At 46.6% G+C, this 22,622-nt stretch overlaps 2 protein-coding genes across 2 annotated transcripts; one reads left to right on the top strand and one right to left on the bottom strand.

Moving 5' to 3' along the window:
• Window positions 1-1,483: 1,483 nt before the first annotated feature.
• SLC13A2 (solute carrier family 13 member 2) lies at window positions 1,484-14,709 on the bottom strand. Its single transcript, XM_063402621.1, has 12 exons — window positions 14,551-14,709; window positions 11,506-11,634; window positions 11,036-11,172; window positions 9,764-9,984; window positions 8,699-8,873; window positions 7,716-7,838; window positions 6,536-6,757; window positions 6,335-6,432; window positions 5,635-5,756; window positions 3,919-4,080; window positions 2,992-3,129; window positions 1,484-2,275 (listed from the first exon to the last, which is right to left on the bottom strand). The coding sequence occupies exons 1-12, from the start codon at window positions 14,650-14,652 to the stop codon at window positions 2,144-2,146; spliced, it is 1,761 nt and encodes a 586-aa protein (XP_063258691.1). The 5' UTR covers window positions 14,653-14,709; the 3' UTR covers window positions 1,484-2,143.
• Window positions 14,710-16,542: 1,833 nt separating this feature from the next.
• SLC46A1 (solute carrier family 46 member 1) lies at window positions 16,543-22,597 on the top strand. The gene is made up of 5 exons (XM_063402622.1): window positions 16,543-17,981; window positions 18,442-19,294; window positions 19,648-19,731; window positions 20,609-20,765; window positions 21,297-22,597. Exons 1-5 carry the CDS (start codon window positions 17,739-17,741, stop codon window positions 21,370-21,372), a joined length of 1,413 nt encoding a protein of 470 aa, XP_063258692.1. The 5' UTR covers window positions 16,543-17,738; the 3' UTR covers window positions 21,373-22,597.
• The last annotated feature ends 25 nt before the right edge of the window (window positions 22,598-22,622 follow it).

Below are 22,622 nucleotides of genomic sequence, written 5' to 3'. Positions count from 1 at the left end.
ACTGCAGATATTCCCTGGTAAATCTGTACTCACCCACGTTAATGAAGGTGGAACACGCAGCATTAATGCCTTGGCCCCACGACACTCTGTGCTACTTGATGTCTCCCTCCTTTCTTCTTGAGATTGGCATAAAGATTGCACCTGTGCTCCTGCAGGTACTTTATGCACACCACAGCCTCTGAATAATGTAGACTAATAGAAAAAGACTTCAAAGAACCATAACACAGGTTTAAAAGGGCTGGAAGGGGGAGGCTGACGGGAGATGTTATAAGAATTCCACCTTTCCTGCTTAGCTAAGCAGTAATTTCAGAGCACATGTAAAGTCTGAGAGAGTATTTCAAAGAAAACAAAAAGCAAACAAAAGCAGAGCACACTGCCCTGATGCTGGAGACAAAGGGAGGGAGAAGGGAGAGGCTCTCAGCAAATCATCTGCTCCAGTTTGTCATTTTTGAGTCCTCAGACAGAGGGTGAGCAAGATAATGAAAATATTTGGGGAGATCTGGATGTTATTTGATGGAGGGAAAAGCAAAGGGAAAGGAGAGTGGTGTGGCAGTGACCTGAGCAAGTCATTAAGTGATTGAAATCTGTTACCCAGGAGCTCATTAGCAACAGAGAATAAATGCCTTTCCTTCAGAGCTGTGGATATTCTGCTGGATCTCTATCTCACTTCAAATTAAAACTCTGTCAAAGCCACAGGGGGATTAACACCAGGCTGTTCTTCCCAAGACAGTGATTTCCACAGCCACTGGAACCAGCAGGGCTGAGGAGTCAATGACCAGCAGACACCAGAATAAGCTGGGTATTTGAAACTGGGACAAAAAAAAAGCTGCAAGTCAATGAATTCGGGCATTTTATGAACCAAAATGACAATGCACACTGTCCTCATCTCTGAATAATTAGGGCAGAGAAAGAAAAAAGAAAGATTTTTGAGGAGAACATACAATCTTAGAGTGAAATTCCCTCATTTTCTCTCTCATGGAACCAGGATGGAGATCCCACCAGAGCGGGATTTCAGAAATGTGCTTTGTGCAAAATTTAAGCAGGTGACAACAGAACAAAGGTTTCAGAGCAAACTTCAGGGGCACACACTGAGGAACTGCTCTGTCTGAACCCAACCTCGTTTATGGCACCAAGAGATTGTCTTGGCAAAGTGCCTTTGGCTGGTTGTCAGTTTGGTCATTAGGAATTTATCTGCTACTTTCAGTACTGAAAGCCAGCTCCAGCAGAGCAGGCATTAGATATGTAACAGGGTTACATAACAGGCTTTTAAAAAGGAAAATCTTGGGCTGGACCTTCCAAGAAAATTTGACTGAGTAATAATAACAACGACATAATTGCTACTTTAAAGATAAGAGAAAATCAACTATGCTGATTTCTCTGATTACCTAAAGGTATTGTAAGTATCTTTATTGCAAGTGTCATGGACAAGCAGTTGATACCTGGAAGACAGAAGCAGACAGAAATAAACTCCAGGACACAGGGGTACATTAAAAAAAAAATCTTTAATTCAATCATATATATTTTAGGACACAGGGATTCTCTCCTTTTCAAGGAAATATCTTATTATGAACTTGCAGGCTGTAATCTGACATAAATAACAGCGGGGTGGGTGTTCTGGGAGAAAAATAATCTTTTACATTCCTAAAAAAAGGATTGCAAATAAATATGGGATGGGCTGACAGTGATTCTTCTGTGATCACACAACACACAGCTTGCTGTCAGTGCCCACAGAGTATATAATAATCATGTACACCTTGAACATTTACACATATACAGTGGAGAGCTGTGACAGCACAGAGGAACTCAGAGTCTCTCTCCTTCCTTTTCTGTGCTCACACCTCTCCCTTTTTTGTCTTACTACAGGTTTCAGACTTACTGGAAAAGCACTGGGGGAAAACCCCTGCAGAGGCAGGAAATCTAAAGGTGGGAGGGCTGGAAAGCCAAAAGTCACCTCGTCCTCCTGCTGGGGTGGCAAAACTCAGCAGCCACCGGGCAATTTCACTGCTGCTGTCAGTGGGAGGATTTTACTTGTCCTTTCCCCCAGAACAGGCTTTTCTCTAAAGTCTCTTTGTGCCCCTGGGGGTGATGGTGCTGCTCCCCTCGCAGCTCTGGAGGAGGAGTCCTGCTCTGCCTCCTCCCCAGGTCACAGGCAGGTCCCTGTCCTGTTTGCCCACGATGGGAACGTTTGCAGCTGGAACAAGGATGAAGCCCAGGTGTTGATGGCCAGAGTTATGGTCAGAACTCCCAGAATGTTGAGTACAAACCCAGCTTTGGCCTAGAATGATAAAAGAGAAGTGTTGTTAGCAGCCCTGAGCACTTTTTCCCTTCCCTCATAGTTAGGTTTTAATTTTTGGTGTTCTTTTCACCCCTCCACCAAGTTATATTTAAGTTGGTTGTGATCACAAATATAATTTCTATAAAGGGAATGGTTTCCATTGGATAAAATTCTTAAAACTAGAAGTCCTGAAATCCTTTTAATCCACCTCTCCTCTGACCTGGTATTTCTCTCTAATGTTACTTTGGGTTTCTTCTTGGATCAATTATAAGTTAGGGAAGTTATCAAGAGACGTGGCACTGCTGTCCTTGCATCTTTAGTGATTTCTTGAGGATCAGGACACCCAGTGAGGGGTGCCAGGCAGAAGGGCTGCCCAGGTGACAGGGCTCTTTGACACTCTCATGGTGACAGGGCTCTTTGACACCCTCATGCTCTACATTTGGGTTTTTCAAGCAGTTAGACATTGACAACTCTTGTTATAAAATCTTCAAGAGGCCCTGGCTGTTCTTTAAGAGCCCCTTAGCACCTTTATAAGATTCTCAGAGTGTAGTAGAGACATTTATTAATGCACACACGTCTTCTTTCCTCTTGACAGAATCTGGACATGCTGACTTTTCCAACCCTCCCCTAAGCAGAACCAGCATTAGGAAAAGGAAAAGATCAAACCTAGGGGTGAAAATTCTGGAAATAAAGTGTTGTTTGGTTTTTATTCTCACCATATCAATAACCCTGAGCTGTCCATAGGAGAAGACAATGGCATTGGGAGGAGTTGCCACCGGGAGCATGAAGGCCAGCGATGCAGAGAGTGTGCAGGGCAGCATGACATAGAGAGGGTTGAGGCAAATTGCTTCAGCCTGTGCACAAAAAGAGAGCAGAGATGATGGGTTTGATACCCAGAAATGCACAGGAACCTCCTGGCAGAAATCTGATTGTATTTGTCCACGTCAGAACCCTCATTCTTCCCCAGACACTGCAGCCACTCATATTTTGGTGCTGCTTTGGACACTTCCAGCATCTTTATGCAGCAAATGCAAGAATTGATTTTGTGGTCAGGGCTTTTGCTGCTGTATAAATGGATAAATAATGCTTATATACAGCTCCAAGCCCTGGCTTCAAACTGGTTAAAAACAAAATTAAACTATCAGGGGAGGCAGGTGAAGCTCTGAAGGTGAGAGCTTTGGTTTAGGGGTTGGCTGTTTAGAACACTGTCTACTCCAGCAACAGGAACCCCCTGTGGAAATGCAGAAATCTGAATTGGGTCATGCTTTCACCTTCAGAGACTTCTGGAAGGCCAGAGGTGGGGGTGAAATGCAGGCAGGGAATGTTGCAGGCAAGGAAATGCTGCTGCTGCTGTCTCCGTGCAGAACAAATTGGAAAAAACAAGTACAGCTGGCATTGACCTCATGTTTAGACCAGAAGGCAAAGTCTTCATTTGCCAGCAAGTTTAATCCCCTTGCTTTTCACCAGCAATGATTTTAGAAAGGTTGAACCGAGCACGGTGTGTGTTCGTATAGGCACACACAGATTTTCATTTCACACCCCTGATGGGATACAGGAACCCCTGCTTTGCCAGCCAGTTAATTTTGACAACTGAGGAGCTACAACCCGTCCTCATGAGAATATTTTGAAAGGCTGGGGCTCACCATTGAGGCCAGGATGGGGAGGAAGAGCGTGGTGGTGGCCACGTTGCTGGTGCACTCGGTGAAGGTGGCGATGAGCAGGCACAGCAGGAAGGCGATGGCCGGGTGAGGGATGCTCTGCAGAGGGGTCAGCTTGGTGCCCAGCCACTCCGACAGACCAGACTCCTGCAAAAGCAAACAGGGTGCCAGGCTGGACAGGGAAGAGCCCCACCACTGCCCTGTTGTAGTTTTTGTAGTTTTTTTGTTGTAGTTTTTGTGCCAGCTCTCTGGCACAAAATTCTCTGAGAATTCCCTCTCTTCTCAGAGCAGGTCTCACGCAAGCTGCTGTCAGCAGAGAGACACAGCCAGGGCTCACAGACAGCATTGTTCAATATATTACACAAAAAAACCCCATTATTCCTCATCCAAGGAACTGGAAAGTAGGAGATCCTGCATTCATAGTGCATTACTGACAGCAAATAATTATTTCTCTTTTCAGATTGTGACTTGAGCGTGATCAATATTTGAGGTACTTTTTCTTTAATGTAAGCGAAGTATTTGAATTAATTTCCTAAAATATTTTTATATCTGTCTTCTCAGATGCTGTAGTGATTTAAAGTCATTTCATCACATTGCCTGAGATCTTGATAACTGTCTGAAGCTTTTCACACCCTTGTCAGTCACTGGGAAGTGACAGCATCCTCCCTGTCATTCTGGGCTTTCTGCAGCAACTTTTAACTATTTGGTTATTTATTCTAGGATAAATTAAAGTGATTTCTTAAATATTTCCTTTTCCAAACATATACTTTTCCATTTTAATTTTGATCTTTGAATTCTAACCTAGTATTTCTAGGCACTTGAAGCCTTTTAGAGTTTCTTTGTTGTCTATAGATTTAATAAATGGATTGTCAGTTCCATCCCTTAAATCATTACTGAAAAATAATGTGTAGCACTGGACTCATTCCTGCAGATGTTTTTTGCCTGCTCCTGAAGTTTCTCTAGCAAGCTCTTAACATTTTTCTTCTAATAGTTTGATTTAAATCCAATTTCCATAAATCCTTGCTTTGAAACACTTTGGAGACCCCTCCTGGGTAAATCATCTCCTCATACTGGCAGCACCAATTACATTTTATTTTAAAAATAATCTTTAGTTCGTTGGGGCAGTGTCTTAATCTGCCTCTTTGCTAGAAACACAGCTCATTGTGCTGCCCTGGCCATGGCAGGGGGAACAGCAAGGATTTGTCCTGGTCCCAGGGCTCCAAGGATGGAGAAAGGAGCTTTGGATGCTCCAAGGATGGAGAAAGGAGCGTTGGATGCTCTGAGGATGGAGAAAGGAGCTTTGGATGCTCCAAGGATGGAGAAAGCAGCGTTGGATGCTCCAAGGATGGAGAAAGCAGCGTTGGATGCTCCAAGGATGGAGAAAGAAGCGTTGGATGCTCCAAGGATGGAGAAAGGAGCGTTGGATGCTCCAAGGATGGAGAAAGGAGCGTTGGATGCTCCAAGGATGGAGAAAGGAGAGTTGGATGCTCCAAGAATGGAGAAAGGAGAGTTGGATGCTCTGAGGATGGAGAAAGGAGCTTTGGATGTTCCGAGGATGGAGAAAGGAGCGTTGGATGCTCCAAGGATGGAGAAAGGAGCGTTGGATGCTCCCAGTGTGCCCTCTTGTGTCCTGGGAGGGCAGGAGGGAAGAGAAACCACCCAGGGAGAGGCAGAACTCGCAGGTGAGCCGAGGGATGTTACCTCACTGCCCTTGGCCAGGGCGAAGCCGCCTCCCAGCAGGAACACGATGTTCCACGGCATCTTCTCCTGAATCACCCTCCAGTCCAGGAGGGCTGGGGGCGCCCGGAACTTCGCTCTGCCCCCTGGAAGCCAAAAGAGATTTTTGTGAGAAAGAGATTTTTAAATTATTCTTACCATCCCCAAAGAAATGAGGACTCCTTGGTGAGGGGTGAGTTTGGTCTGGAGGAATCCCTGCTGTCAGCGAACTCTGGAATTATCCCCTGAAGCAAACGCTGGGAGCAGCAGCAACAAAAAAGTTTTAAAAGTTGACTTGCAAAAGCTCTAATGAAGGATCTGTGGCTGCTCCAAGAGGCACAGTAAGAGGCAGGAAGGGTGAGTTAAAGGTGTGGAACAACTCAGGGTGTTTCTGTTCAGTCCTGTGCTCCCTCCTGAGGGTCCCAGCTCGGAATCCTTTACAAATGGGTGTAACAGGGGCAGGAGCTCTGCTGGGATCCGTGCTAATCATTTCCTAATTAGTTAAATGATGAGAAACAGAGAGTGATTTTATGTGATGTGTGCTTTGCCAAACCTACAGCACGCAGCTGGAAGAGCAGCTTGAAGTGTTAGTTAATATTTGAAATTTCCTTTGTGGATAGAACATGTGAAAATTTCCCCACATACCTGTGCAGACAATTGGTTTTTTGGTGCTTCAGTGACTCACCTGTTTGCTCTTCATCTGTGTCCTGGCTGGAAATGCCAGAAGGGAGGATGAAGAGCAAAATTGAAATGAAGAGGGCGACTGTAGCATCGGTGACATAGCTGCAATAGAGCAGTCAGGTGTTCAGTCAGCTAAAAATAACATAAAACATAAAATGCAGCCTAGTTCATTTTTATTCGAAGTGAGGAGGAGAAGGGGCACTACCTTGTGTTATCTTTGTTGAAGAGAACTGTTGCCCAGCCTGGGATGAACCCAGGTTCTCTCGTAAACCACAGAACCACCAGGAGAATGAAGAGGATGGAAACTTCTATTTCTGCAAATTTCATTTTGCCCAGTTTCTTGCTCTCCTCCTTGATGATTTCATAGGCCTGCTGCTCCTTAGCCTTGGCAGCAGGGCTGGCACCACAACCAAAATTCTTCTTAAAACTGGAAGAAAATGGATGAGAAATGTCAAGAGGAATTTGCCAGCGAATCTGAGAGTTAAGAATCTAAATTTTATATTTAATCATAATGTATTTATATATGACTATTGAAATTGAATATATTATGATTTACAAGCATGGTGAGTAGGAGCTGCATGTCCTGACAAGATGTTCAGAAAAAAGCTTCCTGCTCATAAAAGCTCATTATTTAAATGTAAAGAAGTGAGATATCTGGGCACGTGAGGAAAAAAAAATTACAAATCACAGAATGGTTTGTGTTGGAAGAGACTCTAAATTCCATTTCATTCCAACTTCCTGGCATGGGCAGGGACACCTTCCACTAGACCAGGACAATGTGAATGTGATGGACAAGGCTGTGTGATCCCTAAGAAGTAAAGAGCGGCCAAGCTTTTTAAAACAACAGAAAATGAGAATTTTAAAGGAGGGAATTGAAGGTGAAAATACCATTTCAGGTGTTACAGCACCCTTTCCATGTAAAATAAGGGAAGTTGGGATAATACATGATAAAACAGGATAAGCTGAGTATTAGACAGGCAATGCAGGTTGGTGTGATCTGCACCAGAACTAGCACAGAATAAATCCTCTAGGTCTGGAACAACCCTGGTCACAAAGGCATTTCCCAGCCCTCTGCAGGAATCAGTGTCCTGCTTTGGAGCACAGCAATCTCCTAGGACACGACAGCAATGCTGCAGAACAGGTCAGGTGCACTTAGAGCTGCCCATTCTCATCCACAGAGCACATTTAGCTGGGCTTTGATCAGAGCCCTCCAAGAAAAATGTGCAGAATTTTAACAGGCACCCAGTGTGCTGTTCTGGTCTCTGTCGTGTGCCAGGGCTTTGTCACCTGCTGAGGGGTTTTTTTCATCCACAAAAAGGTCACTGGTGTTAAACAAGCCCTCGACCAGAGCCCCAGCTGGACTGCAGGGGCTCAGGGGTACTCACTTGAAGCCCAGGTACAGGATCTGCAGCCAAAACCACGCCAAGATCAGCAGCACCAGCATGGTGGGGAAGGCAAAGGAGAACCAGGAGGCAAAGTTGATGATGCCACCGTTGTCTGGGTAGATGCTGGAAAATGCAGGTGGCTGTTAGCATCCAAAATTCCCCCACTCTCTTCTGTCCCTCATTAATGTGAAAAAGGCATATTGTATGTGTGGCTCTACGCAGATATTTACTATATGTAATCTGATAGATAGAAATGTTATACTATATTGACATTAGAATAATGTAGTGAATGTAGTTTTGTAATTAACAATAAGTTATAGTACAATAGAAGCTGTGTATGTGTGTTATATTTTTTTGCTCAAGAAGAAAAATTCCTCAGCAGAGAGATAACATTCACAGAGGCCCCTAAACCTTACAGAGGCCCCTAAACCTTCTAGTGAAGAAGAATTTATGGCCTCTTATCCACAGAACCTAACTTTCTCAAGGACGTATGCTCTCATGCATTCTTTTAATTAACAGAAAGCTTTTGTGACAAGAAACAGCTGAAAATTACTCGTTTTACGTAAGATATGAATAGTCATCAACTGAAGGCTTAAAAAAGAAGACTTCTCTTTGTTCTGGGCCCTTCTCCCTCTAGCCTTTGTCTGGAAGGGGGGGTCTTGGGTGGCCCAGGCTACCTTCTTTGCTTTTATTGTCTCATTATTTGTCCTGTCTCTGAAAACTTTTTAAACTTTTATTATTGTATTAATATTTTTGTAACCAATTTTTATTCTTTATTAAATTTTCATAAATTTAAAAAAAGCGAGTGATTGGCGTTTATCACATTAATGAGTCAGAAAGGGGGAGGTTCTGTGGGGCCCGTTAAGGAACAGAAGCTCACTGCCCAGGAAAGGGATCAAACTGATATTTTCCTTCTCTGTGCTGCCTGGGAGTCAGCTGGGGCAGAATGCTGCAGTTTGGTGGGTGTGGAATCCCAGACTTACTCATTCACTTGTCCTTGCAGCACCAGGTTTGGTGTTGTCCCAGTCAGAGTGGCGATCCCTCCAATGCTGGACGAGTAACAAATACAGAGGGACATTCCCTTGGAGAGACTCTTGTGTTTCTTCTCAATTTCGTCTCGATTTGTCTCTTCCTCAACTGTCAGCACATGAGAATTACCTAGATCCCAAGGAACAAAAGAGATGCAGGAGCTATATTGGAAAGGAAAAGGCCTTGGACCTGTGTAATTGAATATTTCAAGGCTAGAACACAATGGATTCAAAGCTGAAGGAACTGAAGTTCCTCGTTTTAAGGCTGGCATTGTCAATTTTTTGATCTTCTGCCCATTTCCACTGGTTGTCTTGACACAGAGCAGCTTTTCAGAGGGGAGTTTGAAACGTGTGATAAAGTTTGAACCTGCTGCTGACATTTCCTTGTGAATGAGGGTGATGTCTGGAGGGGAGTGAGGCAAGAATTCAGGGAATTATAAAGAATTAGAGGAGCTGGGCTGAAGGTAACATTTTCTGCACCAGCACCTGCCTGCTGCCACTGAGATTTATGTTCAGAAACACAGGAATCACCTCAAAAATGGGGAGGAGGGCAAGACAGCTGGTAAAGAGATATTGTTGTTTGACTGTCTACCTTTGGATTAAAAAGATCATTTTAATCCCTAACCTTCCAGCTGGAAATAGGCCAGAAATTTTCCTTTGGGAATTCACTATTATATGCTAAGTTACACAGTAATAATTGAACAGATAATAATTGAACTGATGTAAATATGCAGGGAAATAGCAAGCCTGATGTAAAGGCTTCCCCTAGTGGAGAATTTGTACTTTCTGTTGGTTTATTTATAGTTATAATATCTTTGTATTTTTGATTTAACTTCAGCCAAGTCAGCAGCTCCTGGTGGTTTTGTCTGGTTCATGGAAGAGCCTCATCAGTGCTGGGGGTGCAGTCAGAATGTTTGGGGACAGTCTTCTTTTACAATTTACCAGGAATTGATATGAGAGAAGACAGCACCAGGTCATCCTCCATCCCCCTGAAGGAAAAACCACCCACAAGCCACTCACCTTTTTCCTCTGGTTCTTTGAAGGTGTCAGGTGCCTTTTCCTGCAGCTCAAAGGCTTTGTTGGTGTGTTCAGACCCTTGGCCAGTGGGGCCAGACTCGGCCTCTGACCTGCTGAGCTGCTCCATCACGGCCTGTGCAATGGGGAGCATCATGGCAGTGGTGGCTGTGTTGCTGATCCACATGGACAGGAAGGCTGTCACCACCATGAAACCCATCAGGAGCCTGAAAGGAGAAGGTTTGGAAAAGCTGCATCACAACTCAGCCCTGCCGTGTTCTTTATTTTTGTTAAAAAGGCTCAGCTGGTTTGGAAAATGCTCAGCAACCCCCACCCAGCGTTTCCTCCCTCCCTGGTCCACTTTGTGAGTTAAGATTTAACAGCAACTTCTCTTTTTCAACCAATTTTTTGACATTCTTATGACTAAGAAAGTGGAAGCTGACAGCTTGGAGCAAGCAGTTTATCCAGTCAGACCCTGCTTATTCCACATCCTTCTGAGGAAGACATTTCCAATAACACAGGTTAATGCAATATAATGTATTTTGAAGAGGAATTGCAAGCTGAATTGGATCCCAAATGGCAATCAGTTTAAGCCATAAGGAAGATGATCTCTTTTTTTTTTTCCTCTTGTTATTTTATCCCACCTCTATTATTTAAGATTCTCTTTTTACTCATCTAAAATTCTAATCCTCGTTTCGGTATTACTCTGTTATTTGTCTCAAAATTATTCTTTAGATGAGATGTAGATTATATATCTGATGAAAAGGGGTTTATCTTGCATGCATTTTTATTCTATTGCTTTGTAATTTCCTTTAGTATTCCCTCTTCTTATGAGCTGAGACAGATTAAACAGGGTGATGTAGCCGAAAGTTCTAGTCTGGAAAACCTTTGTTGTTTTCCAAACAAGCATCCTCATATTTTCTCTTCTCTTTGCAACCAGCAGCAGGCAGAGTGTCCATGTTTTCTGTGCTCCAGCTGGGGTTTTTCTTGGCTGTCCAAAGCTTTGCTCCTGGCCCTGCCTGGCAGCACCCTTCTCTTCACAGAATTGACTCTCTTGTTGCTATTTCTCCACTTAAAAGCCTTTTGGAATTCAAAAAACAAACAAGAAAAAGACACACCAGGGTGTGTAACACCTCAAAGGATTCCCATCTGCAAGGCTTGCTCAGGCACTCCCTTGGGCTGCAGGAAAGCATTTGCAGGGCAAGATTTGCAGATTCCCACCAGAGCTGGGGGTCTAATGCCCTAAAATCCTCGATCCCACGGGATCCTGGAACTCACAGGGCTGGCCTGACTCCAGTGATGAGCAGGACCCTCAGAGCCACTCGCTTGTGCAGGTTCCAGCTCTCGATGGCAATGGCCATCATCAGGCCCCCCAAAAAGAGCATGTTGGTGTCCTTCAGGTACTCCTGACAGACCTGTGAGGTGGGAGAAGGGAGACGGAAGAGTCACAAGAGAGGGGACATTTTCTGAGGGAGTTTATTCCAAAGGCATTAGCAGGGAGTAACCCTGGGTTGCAGCTGAACGGGGAATTTGCTGTGATTTCAGATTAGCAGCTCCACCCAGAGCTCACTCTGGGCTCGTGCAAGTTCTAACCCATGGAGAAGACAGGGAATTAAAAAAATAATATAGTTTAAAAAATAATAATACTATCAGTAATATAATTATAATTATGATGATAATATAACGCTGGTGAATAATCCCAGAATAAAGGCAGATGAGCAATTAATACATGGAGCAAGATCTCTTACTGTTGTTGAATCCATGATATTCATCATTGGGAACAGCAGGACGGGCAGGAGAGCTGTGACAGCCAAAGGCAGAGCTTCTGTGCACCAGAAAAGTGCCATCACTATGATCACATAGCCACATAGTGCCTCCTGCCAGGGAAGGGGACACACAGTCAGAACACGCTGAACACCCAACTCAGGGCTTTTCCAGCAGCCAAGGCCTCGTAATTACATTCACTGTCTGATAAAGGGATTAGAAAAAAGGTTATTTCCTGTGCTTCTCTCCCATCTAGCCCCTGACCTGTGCAGATCCTGCTCAAATGACAAAACTGTGCAGCAATCTCGTCAGAACTCTGAGGAGAAGATGAGGCCTTCAGTGGGGGTAAAAAGAGTTCCAGAGAAAAAGGATGACTTTGGACCTTTCATGATAAGGAATTGGCAATCACTGAATAGGCTTCTTGATTGTGCTGATGGTGTTATATTCCACCTTGATGTCCTTGAATTGTAGAATTAGTTACTGATCCAGCCAAGGCTTCTCCACCTGTTCCCACACGGGCTCCAGGTCATGGCCCAGGTGAAGCACAGCTCATGTCAGCAGCCTGGACTCCTTGTACTGTAAATACTTTTATAACTTTTCACTGGATTTTTAGCTTAGTGGAGACTTTGAAAGGCTCACTGGCAGATTGGTCACAGATCATTTCAGCTTCCACTGGCTTTGTCTTGTTTGTTTGAGGAAAGTGAGATCCCCTACTTCATGTCACTGTTTTTCTGAGAAAACCTTGATTTGGTTCTGCTTTGGGCAACCACTCCAAATTTCAGGTAAAAATGTGGAAGTCAGTCCCTGTACACTGAAAAGATTCAAAATTACCTGTCACAACAGTGGCATTTGGTTGGGCTGAGAAAGAAAACAAGAGGAGGTTTTGGTGTCTTCTGCATTTTGGAACCTGCACAATTATGGGAGACACCAAAGCCAAAGGAAGAAAACCATGGGTGTGTGGTCTTGGATAAAGGATACCCACTAAAATACACTGGACAGTATGAATGAAACTGTAGTGATGCTTTTTGAGGCTGGATTTCAGAGGATTAAACCAAGGAGCTGCAATAATGGGTGGCAGGATTGAATTTGGGACGCTTTGGAACACGCTGAGGAATTCCAAACGTGGTGTGGAGGTCACAGAGCTGCTGAGGGGAAAGGATGAGCAGGGAGCTGAGCAGTCCAGAGGAAAGAAAAGGACAGCAAGCTAGGTGTGAATTATCAAAGCAGCCAGGCTGAAGGAGTAAATCTGAGGGATTCCCAAAGATATGAAAATATTCCTTTTTGAGCCTTATTTTTGAACGAGAGCATTAAGAACCTTGATTATCCATCCCACTGATCACTGAGAGCAATTTGCCCTTTTGGCAATCCTTTTTCTCCATTTCTTTTACTGAAGGATACAGATGGGTGCCTTTTGAGAGACCTTAGCAGAGCTTTGGGATGAATCTCATAGGCACAGTGCCAGTGTCTTCATCCTGCTGTGGATAAACAAATTTACTTTTTCCAGTAAAAGCTGGAAAAAGGGTTTTCCCAAAGTCAGCCATGCTGTAAGACACTCATCTGCCTTTAAGCAAGATTTTTAGCATTTTTGCTCTCTATTATAATAGCGCAGTGTCCAGTGCTATGTCATTATAGGGCAGGTTAATAGATCAACAGAATAGAAAAAATGTGAAATTCCACCCTGTAGCTGCTGGCTCACTCTGCTGTGTGCAGAGGCACCAGCTCTTCCTGCTCAGCAGTGGCACAGTGCACATTTTTAACCCCAAAAAACCCTTCCTGAAGGCTTCCTTAAGTCACAAGAGGAAAAATCCAGGACGTTTTCAACTTTTCTCTTGTTGCTGCCTGCATAGAAACCAGAGGGAGTCATTTTCAAAGAGGAACTGAACCAAGACTGCCAAATCATTCCTCAGGTAACTCCAAGGACTCACTGTATGTAACAATGCCTCCAGCAAGTGAGTTTGAACTCGTGGCCTCAGGACAAAAAAAAAATCTCTCTGTCTCCTCAGAACTTTCCTGATCCTGATCTCTTTTCACTTCACTAACTCCTTTGCCTATGGAAAAGTTAACCAGCAAAAAAGCGTGTTTCTTCTTTTTTTTTTCCCCTTCCTAGTAAGCTCCTAAGTAATAATTTAAACTATTTTATTTACCTAGTGAGGGAATGAGAGGCCACACCTGACCAGCTGTGAGGAGGACAGAGCTTTGGGACAGGCAGGGAAGAGTTCAAGAGGTGGAGAAGGGAGCTTGGAGAAGGAGCCTAAACTGGGAATCAGCAGGGATTGGGAGGCAGAGACCAGAGGGAAGAGTCAGGACTTGGTGTCCAAGGAGAAGTGACAGGAGGGGCAGTTTGGGAAAAGCCATTTCGTGGTGCTGGGGCTGTAATAAGAGCCCAGAGATTAAATCTTTCTGCATGAAGAGGTCGGGAGTGCAAGGAAAAGCGAAGAGGCAGCAGAAGGCTGAGAGTCTGTCAGCTCACAGCTCTCTCTTTAAATGAGCAATGCCCCAGAAATACCTGCCCAGACACTGCAGCTCCTGAGTCAACTTTTCCTGAAGGAACCCTGAGCCAGGTGTCTTCCAGAACTTGGTGTTTTAAATTTAAAATCCTTGTTTGGGGAGATTGTTACAGAAATAAGACTGAAATGCATGTTATTTTCTCTTATGCATCAGAATGTCTTGTGAATGCTTTTTCTAAGCAATAGTGAAAACAAGGAAAAAAAATAAAAGAAGATGGGGACTGAACACTGCTAGAAAACAAAAAGGGGGATTAAAATTGAGCCTTAGTCCACACCAGTAATCTCCAGCATAGAAAGTCCTTTTCTAAACCAGCCAGATGCAAAGCAAGAGTCACAAAATCTCACTGAGTGTTCCTCTAGAAGATGCAATCACAGATGTAGCTGCTCATCCAGCTTTTATATTGCCCCAAAAGAGAGAAAAGAGATCTCCAAGCAGTCGATGCAGGTGCTCTGAGAAAGAACCTTGAAAAGAGCAGCTCTGAGATGTGGAGGCTTCCAAAGTGGATTTTAAAGATTCCTTACCTTGGTAGGCAGCACCAGAGGCAGAGGGAGGAACACGAGGGGCACCAGGACGATGATGAGATATTTCCTGCAGGCCAGCACTGCCTGCCAGGAGAAAGCCATGGTGCTGGAGCTGGCCCAGTGCTGAACGCCTGGAGCTGCTGTTGGAGCCTATATAAACCCCAGGGGATATTAACCATTGACCTCGGGAGATTGGGTGTTGTTTTTGGAACTGTAATCGGAGAAAGAAGGAAGAGAACAAAGAAGGGAGGAGACAGCAGAAGAGTGTCAGAGCAGGAACTTTCTCAAGAGAATCTTTCAGAAAGGTGATAAATCCGTGGGAGAATTAACTCCTTGTGGAGCGAGTGGGGTTTTGAAAGCATCCTGGAATGGCCTACACTTTAAAAAAATTAATATTTATGATTTGGTCCCTAATAATGTCCTCTTCGAATGGGTGCTGTTATTCCTCCTATTAAAAAAGAGAAACTGCTCCTTCCAAAACAGGTTGAGGAATTATTTCAATTTTCAATAAATTATCGAGGAACAATATTGAATAATGTCATTATTGCAAATGACATCTATATCTGTAACACTCAAATACAAGGATTAGAAAGGCCAGTACAAAATGTTATATAAATATAATTATTTATGATGCTTATGTTTGTTCACTGAGAAATTCACTTTGGGTGGCAAAACCATGTGTCACCAGGTGCCACATCAAGCCCCCACACAGAAAGGGACTGGCAGTCCTTACCTTAGGTCTTAGTGGATTGGGGAAGACTTGGCTGCAGGGGATCCCTTTGCAGACATTGCATTTATTTTTAATTTTTTTTCCCCACATTTTTGATTTTGCAGGTTTATAGGCACAGCTTTGGGAACTTGCAGGGCGTATTGGAGGAAAAAAAATAAGAAGAAAAGGTGCTACAGGGAAATTATCAGTGATTCTTGTCCCAGTTGCAGACAACTTCCAAAATAGAAGCTGTGAATCACTAGATTCTATACATTTGCAGGAATAGTAGTAAACATTTTAAGTCCAAAGGGTATTTCTTGTTAATGCCACGTTGATGGCTTTGTTAGATCATCCAAGTACATCCCTCAGCTAATGATAACATTTCCATTTTATGGGTATAAATCATCTGGGTGCTGTTTATAGCTGTCTCGAGAAGAGAGAGACAAAGGGAACCACAGCCATGAGGTCATTTGATGTCAGCTCCACAAAAAGATTCTGCTCTTCCTGCCTCTCATTCCTTTTCTGCCAGGGATTTTGTTTGTTTGTTTGTTTGTTTGTTTGTTTTTCTCTCAAGAATGTGCTAATGATGGAAAATCAGCTGCCAGGTTTGCAAGCTGGACTTGAGCATATTGCTCACAATGAACAGCATCACGTCTCTTGGTACCAACCCTGAGCTTTAGCATCTCACCCTTGGTACAAAAAGAATGAGAAAGAGCTTTCAAATGAATTCTGTTCCCCCACATCTTGCATCCATTGAATGTTTAATTACTGTCTGACAAGGTGTAGTGACAAAATCAGCCAACAGCAAGGTCATTTTTCTGTTTTTTACTCTTATGCCCTAAGGTTGCAATGGAAATCTGAAAGAACACCTCGTTTTTGCATCTCTGCTGCACAAAGGTTGGCCTGCAGCTGCAGCTTCATTTATGGGGTGGAAGGGTCTCAGCTGAAGAATTGTGCCTTTTAGAATCTTAAAGAATTCTAGAATTTAAGCAGTTTTGAAGAATTGCTCTTTAAAAGCAGCACCTCCACTGCCATGTGAGTCACAATACTTTCAAAGACGCTACAAATGAGTCCTGTGAGTGCTTTCCTGCAAAATGAGTGGTTTAGATTTCATCCAAGCTTTTCCTGTGGCCCAGGAGCACCTTGGTGCTGTCAGAGGAGCGATGCCAATTTATATTAGTTTGGAACTGCTCCAGTTTATATAAACAGGTTAATCTAATACTCTGAATCGTGTGCTTGGAATTTAAAGGACAACTTGGTCTTTGCTTCCAGATCTGCTCTTCGAGGCAGCCAAACCTCACAGGAGACCAAACAGCACAGCCAAAACCATCTTTATTAACTGAGTTTATGAGTGATTTTGTCCTTCATAAAAAGAAGTATTTTCTAACATGCTGTGAAGCAATACAAGTGAGCGCATATAGCTAAATACAATATTTTGCTGATCCTAGTGCAGTTAAAGTGTTGATTTTTGTTTTGCTTGGTTTGTTGAGCCTGGAGAACACTGAGGGGAGCCTTCACTGCATTCTGCAGCTTCCTCATGAGGGGCGTTGGAGGGGCAGGGGCTGTTCCCTCCTCTCTGGTGACCAGGGAACCCGAGGGAACAACACGAACGCATATCAGAGGGTTTAGGGTGGGTGTTAGGAAAAGGTTCTTCACCCAGAGGGTGTTTGGGCATTAGCACAGCCTGCCCAGGCAAGTGCAGCCCCATCCCCGCCGGGATTTGCCGGTGTGAAGATGCGGCACTGGGGACACGCGGTGGCTCCGGCAGCGCTGGGTTAACCTTGGACCCGATGAGCTCCGAGGGCTTTTCTCAACCCAGCGATTACAGGGGTTTTATGGAACATCATCCCCGGAGAGCTGCGCCCGTAGCACCGGGATCGCTGCAGCGCCAGCGCCGAGGGGTCCCGGGAACCCTCGCGCTGTCCCGGGCGGAGAAAGCGGAGCCGGGTCCGTTCCGTTCCGGGCGGAGCCGGGTCAGTCCCGTTCCGGGCGGAGCCGGGTCAGTCCCGTTCCGGGCGGAGCCGGGTCAGTCCCGTTCGGGCGAAGCCCAGCCAGTCTCATCCCGGGTAGAGCAGAGCCAGTCCCATCCCGGGCGGAGTGGAGCCGATGCCGTTCCCGGTGGAACTGAGCCGGTCCCGTTCTGGGCAGAGCGGAGCCGGGTCTGTCTCATCCCGGGCGAAGCCGGGTCAGTCCCGTTCCGGGAGGAGACGGATCAATCCCGTTCTGGGCGGAGCCGAGCCAGTCCCGTTCCAGGCAGAGCCCAGCCGGTCTCATCCCGGGCGGAGCCGAGCCGGTCCCGTTCCGGGCGGAGCCGCGTCAGTCCCGTTCCAGGCGGAGCCCAGCCGGTCTCATCCCGGGCGGAGCCGAGCCAGCCACATCCCGGGCGGAGCCGAGCCTGTCCCGTTCCGGGCGGATCCGTGTCAGTGCCATCCCGGGCGGAGCCGAGCCGGTCCCGTTCCGGCGGAGCCCCCGCCCCTCCATGGCCGCCATGGCCGCTCCGCCGCCCGCCGAGCCCCCGGCGCCCCCCGGCCGGCGCTGCCCGGCGCTGCTCGGCGTGGAGCCGCTGCTCTTCCTCGCTACCGTGTCGCTGGGGCTGCAGGGCCCGCTGGCCACCCAGTACCTGTGGGACCGGCTGGGAGCCGAGCACGGCTACATTGACCGCAACAGCACCGAGTCCCCCGGCTGCGGGGACGGCAACGCGACCGCCGACCCCCTGCGGCAGGTGGGGCACCGGGGGAACGGGGGTCCGAGGGGACGGGAGAGCCCGGGGGAGCGGGGAGCCCCACGGGGGAGACGGGAGCTGGGGTGTGGATAGCTCAGGGGGAGAGTCCGGGGGAGAGGGGTCACGGGATAGATGGGGACCCCGGGGAGAAAGGGGAGTCCGTGGGAGTGGGGAGCCACGGAGGGAGTGGGAAGCTGCCGGTGAACAGGAGATCCCAGGGGAGAGGGGAGCAGGGGGAGAGAGGTGCCCCGGGGGAACAGGGAGCCCCAAGGGGAACAGGGAGCTTTGAGAGGAGCTGGGAGACCCTGGAAGCAGAGAGGCAGGAGGGAACGTGAAGCCCCAAAGGGAGCAGGGGCCCGGAGGGGAAGGGTGGTGGAAGCAGGGATCCCCAGAAGGAGTGGGCAGCCCAGTGTGGCCCTGGGTGCTGTTGGAGCTCCTCAGCCGCCTGTTCCTCCTGCAGAAGGTGGAAGCCCTGGTGTCCCACTGGAACCTCTACATCAACCTGGGAGGCTTCTTCGTCAGCCTGTTCTCCGTGACCCTCTTTGGCCCGTGGAGTGACAGCGTGGGCCGGCGCCCGGCGCTCATCCTGCCGGCCGCGGGCATGGCCCTGCAGACGGCCGTCTACCTGCTGGTCATGTACCTGGAGCTGCACGTCGCCTTCTTCCTCCTGGGACGCATCCTGAGCAGCCTCACGGGCGACTACAGCCTGATCCTGGCCAGCTGCTTCTCCTACGTGGCCGACACCAGCCAGCGGCGCGTGCGGACGTTCCGGGTGGCCGTGCTGGAGGCGTGCCTGGGCTTTGCGGGCATGCTGGCCAGCATCGGCGGTGGCCAGTGGCGTAAGGCCCAGGGCTACATCAACCCCTTCTGGCTGGCCTTCGCTGCCAGCCTCGCTGCCACTCTCTACGCCGCCTTCTTCCTGCGGGAGTCGGTGAAGCAGAAGAAGGAGACCAAGCTGTTCACGCTCAGCCACTACCGGGCTGTGTACAGGCTGTACACGGCCCCCGAGCAGCCCAGCTCCAGGTGGAAGCTGGCTCTGTACTCCCTGGCTTTCTTTGTGATTGTCACGGTGCATTTCGGAGCCAAGGACCTCTATGTTGTGTACGAGCTCGGCTTCCCTCTCTGCTGGACTTCTGACCTCATCGGGTACGGCTCGGCCGCCAGCTACCTGGCTTACCTGAGCAGCCTGGCAGGGCTGAGGCTGCTGCAGCTCTGCCTTGAGGACACCTGGGTGGCAGAGATAGGATTGATCTCCAACATTGCTGGGTTGGTGGTGATGTCTCTTGCTACCACAACGCCACTGATGTTTACAGGTGATGTTCAAGGCTTGAATCTCTGTTTTTCGGGCTTTTGGTAGATTGATGCTGGTAGTGTGCTTCAAGGGGAGTTCAGGAAGTTCTGCCTCAACAACACTGTGGCTTGCTAAGGGCAGTGTTGACCAAACACTGAAGTTGGAAGTGCATCCATGTAGTTCCTAGAACATTAGGCTTTCCAGAACTGTGTTACACTGCAGACACAGACTGGAGTGCCTTACGAGATCCAGGAGGGTGAATTGTGTCTAAATATATCAGGGAGACACTGCCAGCAGCTGCAGATTTCTGGGACTGACTTGGGAGACTTTATTTTTCGGTTGAGCTTTTCTTAATGTGCGGTGTCTTGCTCACAGGTTATGGAATTTTGTTCCTTTCCATGGCACCCACTCCGGTCATCAGATCCAAGCTCTCCAAGCTGGTCAGTGAGACAGAACAGGGTGAGTAATTAACACTTTTTTTCTTGGAATATTGAAACCACACTCGGGGGAGGAGTTCCCTGGCTCCTCTGGACTCCTGTGCCCCTGCATTCACCCTCAGGCCCAGGGTAACTTTTTTTCCCCCCAAATAATTGTCATTCTTTGATTCATGCTTGCTGCATTTCCGAGATGAGAACAAAGGAAGAAAAGCAGGAATAGTTCATTCATCCAGACATTCATTGCCAAAACAAGTTCACAAGGAGTAAGAGTTAAAATGGGTTATATAACCAGGAGAAAAGAGTCCTTCTCCTGACCATAACTTTCCTCTGTAGATCAGTAACAGTGGGAAGAACCAGGTGTTGTTGGAGGGTTGTATCATTGACCATGGTGAAAGATCACGGATAACCCGTAGGAGGAGCGAATTTGCCTTTTGTCCAGTTATGTGTTTGGAGGCCCTGCACTTTCTGTGAAACACAGCACAGGAATGTCTGAGGCAGCCAGGGGGAGGAGGGAATCCAGGTGGGAACGGTCGGGAAGTGATTTTGCACAACTCCTGTTTCTTATTTTGGAATGGCGGGTTTATGGTGCTGGGTCTCCTGCTGTACTTAATGTTTAACAAGTGATAAGAGGTGTTTGGCAATAAACAGATCTGTAGAGCCCTGGGCTGGAGCATTTACAATCCAGCTGATGGATAATGTCCTGGTCATCTCCTGATATAAATACTGCAGGTTGGTGAGGTGGCCCAGGCCACCACACTTGATATTCACACACCTTTCTGATGGCAGGTGCAAACCCTTGGAAAGATGGGCAGAATCCACTGAGGGTGATGTGTTACAGCTATTTATAGGCAATAACCAGCTGCCTATCTCACCATTAACCTCTTATCTCTCTTTTCCAGGTGCTCTCTTTGCTTCTGTTGCCTGTGTGCAAGGGCTGTGTTCACTCGTGTCTACAGGAGTGTTCAACTCTCTCTACCCTGCCACCTTGCACTTCATGAGGGGATTCCCATTTCTCTTTGGGGCTGTAATCCTCCTTATTCCAGCAGCTATCCTTGGGTAATTTACTTCAAATGTCTAAACTTTGCCATGTGATGTCATATGGAAAATACTATTTACTTTTAGTGTAGAAGCTGGCAGGTTTTAAGGCATATTTTCAGTTGTGGTTGTGAAAGGCTGTCTGGTGCTCCAGTAAAAAGAGGTGCAGGTCATTTCTTTTGGAATCTGAATCCTAGGGATAAACCTGCAGCCTGAGTAATGTAGCTGCCAATATTCTAAGTGCTTCAAAGACTCACTCCACTTTCAGTGGAATCCAAAATCTGAAATTGAGTATGAAAGTTCTTCGTGGAAGAGCTTTCTCAGCAGTCTCTCTTCCTGTGATTGCTTTAGTAATGAAAGCAGAAGTTTTGTTGTGATAGAAAACAAATCCCCCTGGTAGCTTCTAGGAGAGGGAACGTGTTGGGATTTGCACAAGTGCAGCAGCTCCTGGCAGGGTCATTTTGTTTTGTTCCTCTGAAACTTTTCAGACTCACTCAATTCAGCAACATCCCCATGTGCCTTTGAAAGCTGAAACTGTTCATTCTTTTCTAGGTGGATACAAATCTGGGATTCAAAACACAACTACAACCACTTCCAAGATGCTTCCCTGTCCCCTGCAAAAGACTGAATTTCACAACAAGGAACTGGCCAGCACAGCAGTGTCCACCTGAAGATTGCACTTTATTCTTCCCTCGAAGAGATCAGTCTGGGAGGGACACCCTCCTTGTCCTTCCTAATTTTTAAATGCCAAATAATTGGAAATCACAGGAAGAACTTGATTTGTAGCTGTGAATGCCCCCTCAATGTTGTGTTGGCTCATCTGTCAGAGAAAACCCAAGAGACCCAAAAGCCCATCAAGCTCTTGTGGGCCTTTTGCAAGGCTGGTTCGTGGTTTGGTGGGGCCAGAGGGCTCTGCCATGCTTTTAGTGAGGAGAGAGGACTGAGTTCTGGTTTAATTGCAAAACATTTTCCCCTCAGAGTATTCCAGTGTGCAGCTGATGAGCTGCTGGTGTGGGTGAGGCACAGGCTGAAGGGAGGAAGATCTGTGCTCCAGATCATCACTTTGCCAGTAAAAACCCAACAAATGTGACGTGCCAGACCACGGAAATCCTTATGGAGAGGGGGGGTTTAGCACAGGAGTGCTATTGCTCTCCTTACTGACTGCACCAGCTTTAGTTTTTGCAAGTCAGAGGTGCCCTAAGGAGACGATCTCATTCCTGAAGTGTTGGTAGGAGTTCCAGTGGTATGTCCTGCCTGTCTGCAGCTCAGCCCAGGATCCCAGAGGTGGTTTTGAGAAGTGAGAGATCATCTGAGAATACTGCAGTGCCAGTAGAATAAATCCTGGGTTGGGAGGGACCCACGAGGATCCTTGAAGCAATTCCTGCAGATGCCTTAATTGTCAGGTGCTAAAAACTATGAAATTAAGGAGAAAATTGTCAGAATTGTTTCCCCCCTTATACTGCAAAGCTGAGCCCCAGTTTGATAGGTGTGCCCCAGTCATGTGAAATCACTGCTGTGCTTATCCAGAGGCCTTCTGGTGTGGGGACAGGACTAATGTCTTTAAGATTAATCTTTTTTTTGTTGTATGTGGCATAATCTAGTGTTAATGACCTCAGTTCTGCTGCCTGGCCTGGGATCTGTTGATGCCAGCAAGCAAACTCCATGTCCATGGTGCTAATAATTATAAAGCATTACCTGTGTTGCTGCAATCCTTTTTTTTTTTTTTTTCTCAACGTGCCATAAACCAGCACACACTGTTCAGGTACATGCAGTAATGACTTTAGTGTTACTTTCAGAATGAATAAAACCTCCATGCTCTTTTATGGTTCATAAAACTCTGGATATCTTGTGCAGCTGTTGATATCATTCGTCCTTGAC

The sequence above is a fragment of the Prinia subflava genome, chromosome 8 (assembly GCF_021018805.1).
Source record: "Prinia subflava isolate CZ2003 ecotype Zambia chromosome 8, Cam_Psub_1.2, whole genome shotgun sequence".
In the NCBI taxonomy this organism is placed as follows: domain Eukaryota; kingdom Metazoa; phylum Chordata; class Aves; order Passeriformes; family Cisticolidae; genus Prinia; species Prinia subflava.
Note: the sequence above shows the minus strand (reverse complement) of the source record. Positions and strands in the feature narration are given on the sequence as shown.